The 11,398-nt window shown below is 39.9% G+C and overlaps 1 protein-coding gene across 1 annotated transcript; it reads left to right on the forward strand.

The window, feature by feature from the left end:
* The first annotated feature begins 6,064 nt into the window (after window positions 1–6,064).
* On the forward strand, window positions 6,065–9,303 carry LOC140938618 (uncharacterized). The gene is made up of 2 exons (XM_073388117.1): window positions 6,065–6,272; window positions 8,455–9,303. Exons 1-2 carry the CDS (start codon window positions 6,185–6,187, stop codon window positions 9,186–9,188), a joined length of 822 nt encoding a protein of 273 aa, XP_073244218.1. The 5' UTR covers window positions 6,065–6,184; the 3' UTR covers window positions 9,189–9,303.
* Window positions 9,304–11,398: the final 2,095 nt, after the last annotated feature.

Raw genomic sequence — 11,398 nt, forward strand, 5'->3', positions numbered from 1 at the left:
TCCTACTAAAAACAATTCGACTCGGATAGCAGCGGACAAGCTTTCAAATATTTCATGCACTTTGATTTCCAGCTAGAATTTGAGAATAAACTGTTTTGTCAGCTACAGCAGCTTTAATAGCGGAGTGATCTGTTCACGGACAACATCGTATCACCCACAGTGCAAATGGAAAGCTGAGAGATTCAACAAGGCCCTACCAGTAATGCTAAGAACTCTACCGAAGAGCGGAAGAGTAGCCGTGGTACGCAAGAGGTTCCAAAATGATTTGACTGGATTCTCCTTGATTAATGACATTGAAATATTATATTAACCAGAGGCCGTCATCTTCTGTTGTTGGTTAAAGAATTGATTCTCAAAAAGGATCTTCATAGAAAATCTTATGGAAAGACGGAGGAGATTGCATAGTTGTTTTTTAATTCACCAAAACCGTGGATTTGGTCGAACTAACTGTAAATTCTCTCCACACCTTCTTCTCAACAGACTACCTACTCCAACCTGTAACTTAAGCTATTGACGGAATAGCTTCCATTAATGTCTAGATTAATTCTTGACAATGTTTCAGCATCCTTATATATTCACTTTCCCGAGTCTGCACCTTATGTCAAACTTAAAATCTACAAGTTCTGTCCCGTTGAATCGAGCTTGGCTGTGCATAACACATTGGTCAGAGGGTTATTGTGAAGTGTACACAGTAAATTACGGCTGGTAGTTCAAGAACAGAACTGTTCCCAGATTGCCTATTTGAGGGCTAGAAATTCTAGCTTTCCTAAGAGAAGGCGATAGTTCTCTCTGGAGGAGTCAGTGTCCTGGAACCGTATCCTATCACACGCATTTGACCACACTTACGCTGATAACGGACAGTCAATAGTCCTTCGTTTGAAACGACTGTATGCAGGACAAGTGGCACGCTATAGTCTGGATCACCTAAGACTAGTTGGCTTACAACCGATGGCTAGACGGTATGACACTGTTCCAAGTCTGAACACGCTGTTCCCTTAGATTCACAGGGCTGCTAGATTTTACTCCGAGTGTCTTTAGAAGTTCAAAGAGGAGCTGTGCAATCCTGGGGGAATCTTGGATGTATACGTACTTCCGGTAGTACCCCAACTCGCCCAAAAGTTTCTTGACATTACTCACAGTTCTTGGTTCAGTTTTTCTAAGTGATAATACAGCATGAGTGATCGATGGGCCCACACGATATCCATCAGCTGAGACAATTCTCCTCAGATAATTGACCGTGCGCCCGAACTCACCCGTTCATTAAAGGTTTTACTAAAGGCAATTATGTCATTAAGGTAGGGAATACAAATGTTGTCCCTAAGCCCCTCAAGGCACTTCACCTTATACCTTGGAAATTACGCTGGCGCTTTTCGGAGTCCGAGGGGTGTCCTCACCCACCCTTAAGAACCTACGGTGTGTCACAAATGCAGACATAAGTTGACACTCAGGGCTAATAAATCCCTAGTGTTAAGTTTTCCCTTGGTCCAAAAGTGAGAATAACTCGTTACCCCCAACATTCTCAATAGTTGTCTGAGCAGGAGGAAGGGGGTGACGGTCAGATACTGTCGATCCTCCCATTGAGCTTACGAAAGTCAACACACAGTCTTAACGAACCATCCATTTTTTCCGCACACTACAGGTGATGAGTACATTGATCCTGTCGTCCGCACTCTTCCGCGATAATCATTAAGGACGTCCTCAACATACTGGTTACTCCGCTGTAACTTCTGAATACAATGGTTTTAGGTATAGTTGAGTGGCTCTTCTTCTTTATACTCATTTTTCTTAGACAATTATAGTCCGGGGGGAAAGGTGCGATGAGGGTAACCCTGTGTAAAGCACCAACCCGTGAACCAATGCCAGACCACTACACCGGGAACTCCGTGCCCTACTCTTTACGACAAGTGCGTGGGTTCTTTAACTCCCCTGCTGACCATATATCGAAGATACAGGAGACGGGGCCTATGATTTATTGTACTTATCCGAGAAGAATCCTCTCCTGTGTTAATTGGGGGATCGATCAGAAATTCTGAATCCTCTCCTGTGTTGTTTGGGGGTCAGAAATTCTGAATCCTCTCCTGTGTTGTTTAAGGGTAAGAAATTCTGAATCCTCTCCTGAGTTAATTGGGGGATCAGAAATTCTGAATCCTCTCCTGTGTTGTTTGGGGGTCAGAAATTCTGAATCCTCTCCTGTGTTGTTTAAGGGTAAGAAATTCTGAATCCTCTCCTGTGTTAATTGGGGGATCAGAAATTCTGAATCCTCTCTTGTGTTGTTTGGGGGTCAGAAATTCTGAATCCTCTCCCGTGTTGTTTGGGGGGTCATTAGGAGATTGCTTGGAAGAATTTTATGATTCCTTGCAAACAGGGAGACGTTTGCTGTGAGTAAACTGCAACAATCGTCTTTGAAATTAAGTGGCAAACATGAAATTCCGTGGAAGCCGCAGGTTTCACTTCCAGCCAATTTTACACTCATTTCCAGACGAACTTCTAATTTATCAATCTCAAACGTTGATACTGTGTGGAGCTCACAGAAAAAGCACTGGTCAACACTTAATACTCAGTACTTTCAACAATTGATCTTCTTGTTTTTAACTAGTTGTGCTTGAATTATCGTCATTTTCCTTTTTCTTTGTGCAACTCTTTTGATCTCGGTGCTATTAAAACTGTTTCGACATGACTTGTGCCAACAAGCCTTTTTTAATTGAGGTTTTCATTTAGTTCTTGGAAGTCTGAAAAAATATCAAGAGCTGATGTTTTGTAACCTGCCCCAGCGTCTTTCCCATTTGAATTTGCTGGAAAGACAAGACGTTCACTTATTTCCGCTCTGGGAAGTACGCAAAACTTCCAGCTAACTTGTCTTCTAGGTTCCGTAGGTTTGGTGGACCCAACACTGGGGTTGATTACTTTTAATTTACGACCTTTGTCATAAATATGATCTTTTACAGGAGCTAATCAAGATTGTCGTACGTTCAGGCGAGAAATCATCACCGATGCCCTCTCAATTGAGATAATACTCTGCTCCAATCTCTGCTTCAATCCTCATGAACTCTGATATCGCGTCTTATACGAATGTTTCACTTCCATCTTGCCACTTATAACTTGTGGCAAATCTAAAATTCTAACTTTTTTTCTTACAGATAAACTGAATACGCCTTACTACGTAGGGCTTCTTAGCGCCTTGCTCTATACGACTTAGGCCCGTTTCAAACGTCGTGCTACTGCCGTGCCGAACTAAATTGATCGAATTAAATTCGACTTTAGCACGGGAGTAGGGCGACGTTTGAAACCAAGTTTGTTTTCAAACGTCGCACTACTGCCGTGCCGAATTCAATTCATAAATTATGCATACATTAGAATACATTTAAAAGTTTGCTAAACCGTTTCTTTATTTTTGTGTTTTGTTTTCGGCAACAGCCGCTCTATTCGACTGGATTAAATTCGACTTCTGAAACCAAGTCGTGCTAGTGTCGTGCTACAGTCGAGCCAGCTTAGCACGGCAGTAGCACGACGTTTGAAACAGACCTTAGCAGACCAAAAAGAGATCCAAGTAAAAGACCTCGGTTCTTGGTTCGACCGATAACAGTTAGAAGGCTTGGCGTAGGAACGTTGTTGGCAAAACCTTGATCAGAGGAAGAGTCAATAAGGCCGCCACTGGCGTTATAAAGGAATTGAATTCCAAAACTCAGACCAAGTTATTTGACGTTCTAATATCAGCTGTAATATAAAATATATCGTTGAAATCTCTCGAACTTCATCAGTCGAGGCAATTCAAGGTCATTCAAAGTCAACACCTGTAAAAAACCGTTTGTAAACAGAACCGGTAACGTTTCCAAGAATACACACAGTTGTCCACGGAGCCTGAGAAATCTTACCATAAAAGCAAAAAAATATTTCTTTGTATCAAAGCTAATGATACGCTGTTCAGTATTTTCTGATCAGCAAAACTAAAATGAGTGAAAACAGACTCTTCCTCAAGAAGTTGACAATTCATTCCTGTTTACGTTGAACAGGAATGTTGAACATTTATTATAAGTTGTATAATTATGAGGACGGGCGTTCGAATCAGTTTAATTACTTGCTCCCTCCTTTCTTGCTAGCTAAGCCGGTTGGAGCGCTGCACCCGCATAGCAAATTTCAGGGTTCGAACCCTGGCAAGCTTGAATTTTTCAGGCTTCGAGCTAGGAGTCTTCTTTGCATTTACTTCCTCATTACGTTCCAATATCTGAAAATCTTATAATGATCACTTCACCTTCAACTTTCTAGGGCCGGTATGTTACGGACCAATTTTATGACCTGGGGCAAGTTTCTCGATAGTCCCGATAACTTTTCGGGCCAGAGAAGCTGTGTTATGTTTGTCGTGTTTGCATTCAATAACAAAGTTTCAACAATTTTGAAAATGACACAATGAAATTATCAGTTAACGAAGCAAAATTGACTGGTTTGGGAGCAAGGAAATTTTCTACTATTCAACTGGTTTTGATTTCAAAATTTGAGTCAGGACCCGAGAAGTTGCCGGGCTTTTCGACAAACGGGCCCTAGCTCCCAATTGGCTTGTTAGCTGAACTGGCTAGAGTGCTCACCGGTATCGCAGATGTCAGGTTTGAAAAGGCTGAATTTTCAGGCTTTTCAGTCTAACTGCAACGATCTTCTTTACATTTAATGGTCAAATAATTAGACGAGTATAAATTATCGACCCCTTTTAAAACGTCTCTAGATTTCCTTCCTGATTCATCAAAACCATAAATCCGGGAAAAGAAGATGTAAGATACCCTATCGCGTTCATTCAACAGCATATACTGTTGACTCATTCTACCAGTTGCAACCTTACACAGCGTTGTAATTTAATTTTTAAATTAGCGGGGTGCTTCGCATGGGACGTTAGTCCCGTTGCACCTACCCCTTTTGGGTTTTTGCTTCTTTTTTGCTTTTTTTTTTTCTTTTTTTTGGGGGGGTGGGTGTGTGTGTCTGTGTGTTGTATTATAAATCTATATTGCATATCTCAAGAGGAGCACCCAATAAAGCTGTGAAAAAAAATAAATAAATAAAAAATAATAATATTTCAAACAAATAAGAGTTACTTCTAACTAAACTTTAATCAGATTTCTATATTAGTTAACTGAATTTTAGAGAAACGTAAATAAATTCTTGAAATATAAAAGGTGAAGCGTTATAAAGTAAAAGATATGTCTTACACGCTTCAGTTCCGAACAAAGGCGACATGCAAGAGAGAAAACAACGTCGTTGCGTTAAAAGCCAATATCAGAACGATATTCATTTTAAAGCATTTGCGAGCAGATTAAGCTAAAAAAATTTCATTTGATGTTAGCTAAGTACATTTCTATACAGGATTGGCTTTTCACAGTGTTAATGTGTGGGAGACAATAAACTAGTTGTTTTGACGGAAAACAATTTTGAGAGCTCTGCAATTTGTTGCTGGCGGTCTATAGATGCAATAACAATCATTTAAATGGCAGATCTATGTGATTATTTTTATTTTTATTATTTTCATTATTTTTCATACAGTTCCATGATTAGTTACTAAGAAAATGAGTCTAAACAACCGAGAAAACAGAATGCTAGAAATTTCAATTGAACCGTGCCGATCCCAATCTCCTCAGTCACCCTGTTTTAGGGGTGAGTGGTATTGAAATAATATGTAAAACCAAACCAAACCAAACCAGAAACAACAAGGAAGAAATAAAAAAGAAAGAAAGTAAAGGGATTTTTAATCAATCAAGCGGAAAGGTAAAAAAAGGAAACTAAAAGACGAAGGAATACCAGGTTGAATGTAGAACGCATGTGCGATGTTATTTTACTAACTTTTAAGAGCGATAAGAAAACAATATCATATTTGTACACGAAGTTGTATTCAAGGTGGATACTTGTTTCAGATCTTTTATATTTGCTCTGGAGAAAATTCCCTCGTGTTGTATGAAAAAATAATGACTTCCTTGAAGCTATTTTAGCTAATTGAGTAAATTTAAAGTATGTGCTTGCATCTTTAAACAAAGAAAGCATGTGGCAGAATATAATGCCCCTGCTTAAAAGCAAATGTCAAAGCTGTGAGCTCATTCAGTCACACCAGCAGCACATCTTTAAAACGTCTCCGTTATCATATACTTCTAGACCAATTCTATTTTGATTCACCGCAGTTTAAACTGAACAGGTTTTCAAAGCTCTCACAATGTTAATGGTAAACATCTGGCCCTTGGCGATAATCGCAGTTTTGGTGGTTTCAGCCGCCCCTTTGGAAGAACAGGATCAAATAGTGGGTGAGTTAATTGTTAAAAATGGAGTACTATACGAGACATTTTGATATGATGTGGGAGAAGCAAATGATGGAAATAATCAATAAATTCTATACGCCATTAAAAAAACTATCGAACGAAGGATCTATACAAGCGTTCAGGATGCCACATGCAACTCTTTTGATATGATCAAAAGAATTCTCCTTAGGCGGTTTGCAGACTAGTTTTACAAAAATAAAAAAGGGTCATGTCTAATTAGCCCAGTTGATTTACCCAATTTAGCAGGTATACCATCCATTCCCCTAGACTTCCCATCTGCCAATAGCAGATGTATTGCCTTGATAATTTACTCCCTTAGAACCCTAGGCCCCATAACATCTAAAACAACTTTTTCCTCTTGTTCGAGTAAAATATGAATTGGTTTCTTGTCCTTGGCGTACAACTCTTCTAGGTAGTCTCGCCATCTCTCCACAGTTTACATCATCTGAATCACTAAAAAGCGTTCTATCGTTACTCAATAAATTGTCTTGTCTCTTGCTCCCTCTTTCTCGCTATCAAATCTCTTCTATTTTAGCAAACACTTAATCCTTAATCTGATCTTCCCCTTTTTTCCATTATAGTATATAACAATTGTTAACCGAAGTGGAGGTGGTTAGCGGACACTTATTTACCGGGCTGCGAAGCGGAGAGGAAAATATCTCCCAATCGCCACCGCCACTGAGGTGAATAATTGTTTTAGTATATACTAAAACAGTGAAATAATTGAGCGCAGAAATTATGATTTTTAACTCATTTACTATTGCCAACGATTATAACTTTGGTGGGCAATGATCGACCGAACGGTCGTCGCGTTTTCTTACCGACAAATGAAACTTTTGAAGGCATTTGTTTAGCTCTTTCGGGTAAATTTCTTCAAAAGGAGTTGTGAATTCTCTTTGTATTTAAAACCATTCCGTAAAAACAACTATTAAATTTAGTTTTAAGCTTATTTATGAACATGTCTGCTAAATAAAGTAACGCAAGACTTAAGCTTAATTTGCATTTGTAAACAAAAAACTTCACCGATTTCATTGATAAATTCAAGTCAAACAGACAAAGCTTTGCCTGATAAAACTTCCAGACTGAATTTCGTCACCTTCTTCGTGTATTCGGGAACAGCTTGTTAGATTATTTGAGAAATTTCTTTGTTTGTTACGGCAGCAAACTGGGAAGCCATTTTGCTCGTAACTTACGCAAGTTTGGCGTCGCTCGCTCGGAGGAACTGGAGGTGAATCAGTGAATAGCACTGGATATCCGGAAGTTGAGTAGCCAATCAAAGCGCGCGAAAAACACTATCCACTGTTTTAGTATACACTAAATAGATTTAGCCAAGGCTAAGGGCGAAGCTCCCGTTAATAAATTTATGATATTTACCTCAAAGAATAAACTTGTAACCATTGCAAAGAAGTCACTTGGAGTTGAGCCTGCGATCTGTTGAAAACCACTAACTTGTCAGCGAATAACTTCAAAAAACACGCAACCTCGATGGGTCACCTCACACCGTACGATACCGTCACTAGATACTAGTCAGCGGATACCCTGTGTTGACAGCTGTCAATTAGCTGTCAAATTTTCTATGGGGCTTCCTTTGCACTCGCTTCCTTTTAGCAAGCTTCTACCTTGTTCCATGTCCGACATTCTCCTTTCCACTTTCAGAATTGCACTTTAGAGTTGCTCTTCTGACCTCTACTGAGTTTTGATTTGTACAACAAAGCTCCATTTTAAGATACCGATCCACATCTTTTGCAAACTTTTCCCCTAATCACTTTTCACTTTTACTAATGGACTGTAATCGTGGTATTTGAAGCCTTGTTAGCTTCACAGTTCCTCAAAGTTCTTTCTATTATTTGTTAGTTGCTTGTATCGTTTGATATTACGCTTCGGAAACATTTATTGGACAGGAAGATATGATTTTGAAGTTATGAATATATGAAAATCATATCTGCATCATCTAATCAGATATTATTTTGTTACGTACAACTAACTTTCTTTGGAAACTTCAGGTTCCATAGCGAATCAGAACGCATAATTGGCAAAGTTAAGAAAATGATAAAAGCCCCTATAATCAAGGGGGGGATTTAGAAGGGCCCTTCTCACCAGATAGTAGAGGGTGCCTCTTGTTAAACTTGAATACAAGTTTAATCTTACGTGCTTCATTTTTTTCCAGAAAGTAAAGGTTATCCTTACGCCACGGAGGGTTTGGGGCCTAGTTTCAAAACACAGCCTCAAGAAGGAAGGGTTTTCAAGAGATCCGTAGCGAAGGAAATTTCTAAAGCGCTTTTCAAGGAGGCCACTCCCTTGTTAACACACATGGCAGGGAGTACACTGATGAAAGGAATGGCCCAAAACACTATCGCGAAACCAAAGTTTTACGACTTCCTTGGACAAGATTCTATCCATCTCAAAAACGGAGAAAACATCCTAAGAGAGACTGCTAACTTGTTAAAATCCTCACCTGCTGACCTTCCGTTTTTCGACATGTACACTAAGCAAGCTGATAAATACCAGTTAAGCTATAACGCGATCGATGGTCAACTAATGTCCGAGGCCAATGTTAATCCAATGAATATAAAGCCTGATTCGGCAACAGAAGCGTACCATGAATTTTTGATCAAGGTTTCTAGGGCACATCCTCGACTACTCGTGTTCGCGTTTTTACCATGTAGCCAGTCGTTTCGTTTTATTGCCAATCAGCTCTGGGAAGAAACCCAAGACCCAGTATATAAAAAGTTTTTTGCAGCCAACATGAGGGGAATGGGATACCGAAGTGATTTGGAAAAGTTCATAGATGACAGATTTCCACTTGACTCACTGGAAAGGGAACTTTTCAAAGATATAAAGGAAATTTATCTCGAGGGAATGGAGCAAGAGGAAAATTTTATTGATCACGCAGCTCTGTAAAAGACCGATGTTATAAGAAATTTTGGTCTTGACGTAAAGGAAAGGTAGTTACTAAACTTCATGATGCAATGAAAATAATAGTACACTTAAGAATAAAAAATTGCTCAAAAACGTCTATTTCTGTGCCTTGTCAAACAACTTAATGAAAATGAATAGGGGCTTTCCTGGGGCTGGGTCAAGAAAAACCGATAGCATTTCTATTGTAAAGTATTCAAGAATGATACTTTGCTACGATATAAGCAGCTTTTTAACTGTTTGTCTGTTACATATTAAAGACAAAAAATGTCCCAAAAAATGCATTACTGATGCTCAGTGCATAGGTTTGTGTCACAAGTCAAACAAATGCTATGGTGTGAAGTTTGATCTCAAGTACTTGCAACGCACAAAGTTTGAAGAAAGGTTTTGTTTGAACATTTCCAATTACCTAAGCTTTAGAAAGACTTTACTTTCAATTCACACAATAATGTTACGCGTCTGCTGTTGCGTCGCGTTGCTTAGGTCACGAGGAAGCCTGCATGGCGGGCAAACAACGTGTTTTAATTGGGCGGTTAATGCTCTTCTACTATCACTTGCTGCTCTTAATTGCTGCTGTAACCTCTTAATGCTGTGCCCTTCTACTGCCACTCAAAGGCAGTTGGTGTGAATTTGATGTAACACGAATCCGATCCCGGCTAGGCGGTTAGCCCGCCTTAAAACGTTTACATGGCAAAATTTGACCCCAGCTAAGAGGGTTACCCTGTCTGGAATACTCCACCTCGGCGAGTCATCCCACCTATCATGTAAACGTGATCAGGTTAAAATGAGAAATTATATGGACAGGTGGGTTACTTCAGCCAAGCGGGTTACCTCACCTACTTGGGGTCCCCCGGGGTTCCTCCACCCCTGGGTAAACAGGCCCTTACGAAAGGTGTACAGTGCTAGCAACGAATTCCATGTATCTTTCATGTTTTTCCTCTTTCTGCACTCCCTATTCTGATCGATGTAACCTTTCCGTAACCCCTTGTAACACGCCTAGGTATGTAAAGGTAATGGTTGCAAAAATTGCTTGGAACGAGTTCGTGGTTGGGAACATCTGTCCTGCACGAGTACAATAATCATTAAGGCTGTCTAGCACTGCACGCAAGAGGGTAGGCATGTTACGTACCCTGGAGGGGGGGGGGGGGGGGTACTCGTTATAATGGCCTATACGGGGAGGTTCTCCCCGAAACGGGTGCCTTTTTTACGATTCAGGTATATGAAAACGTAGGGAGAGCTGTCGTTTCAGTCTGCAAAAAGGCCCCAAAGGGCTAACAGATGTGAAAAAGTCGAATAAAACGTCATGATTTTTGATTTATTCATATTTTAAAGAGGGTAGCAGGAAAAAGGGATGCAAAGTTCTAAACTACGTATATGAAACGGGTACCATTTGTCAATAGAAGTTATGCCAAATGGGTACCTTTTCTACCAAAAATGGTATATAAAAGGGTAAGCGGTTGAACCTCGGGGCAGAGCCTCCCCGTCTAAAACATTTTTTGAGTAACCTCTCCCGTGGTTACGTGCTGATGGAAGACAGACAAACGGTCGAAACAGTCCCCGTTTTTATGTGATGATGAATGGTAACTGGATAATAATTGAAGGAGATTTGCTGTGCATAGAACGCTACCTTGCAACTATGTGATTATTTACGAGGGCGTAACATTTTGAGCCCATACCAGTGTGGTTTCAGGAAACAGCATTGTACGGAATTTGCGGCTTTACCTTCAGCTGATACAATAAGACGTAACATTGATCAAGGTCAAATGACTGGAGCTGTTTTTAAAGACTTCCGCAAGGCCTTGACAGCGTGAACCATTCCCTGCTATTAAAGAAGCTTTATGTTCTCGGTATCGTAGATCAAGAGTACGAGTGGTTTACTGACTATCTGAAGGGGGGAACTCAAGTTGTTGGGTTCCAGGGAGCTTTCTCAGACGCTGATTCTATTTGTGTCGGTGTGCCCCAAGGATCGATCCTCGGACCTCTGTTATTTGTCCTTTTCGTCAACGATTTACCCACCGTTGCCCTCAAGTGAAGTATGCTAATGTAAATAAATAAATAAAAGGCCTTTATTGTTTTTTAAGCAAAAATACATGCTAAAACCAAAAACACGTACATTAAAAATAGCAGAAATAATTACAAGGCTTAAAAAATTCCATGTCATTGCTGAAGCATTGAATTTAACATTCAAGATCCAA

This window comes from Porites lutea, chromosome 5 (assembly GCF_958299795.1).
Source record: "Porites lutea chromosome 5, jaPorLute2.1, whole genome shotgun sequence".
Classification (NCBI taxonomy): Eukaryota; Metazoa; Cnidaria; class Anthozoa; order Scleractinia; family Poritidae; genus Porites; species Porites lutea.

Bases quoted from the DNA above. Each gene is read 5' to 3' on its own strand.
- LOC140938618 (XM_073388117.1), top strand. From the start codon at position 6,185: ATGTTAATGGTAAACATCTGGCCCTTGGCGATAATCGCAGTTTTGGTG. The intron at 6,273-8,454 runs GTGAGTTAATTG...ATTTTTTTCCAG, and splicing joins AGAACAGGATCAAATAGTGG to AAAGTAAAGGTTATCCTTAC.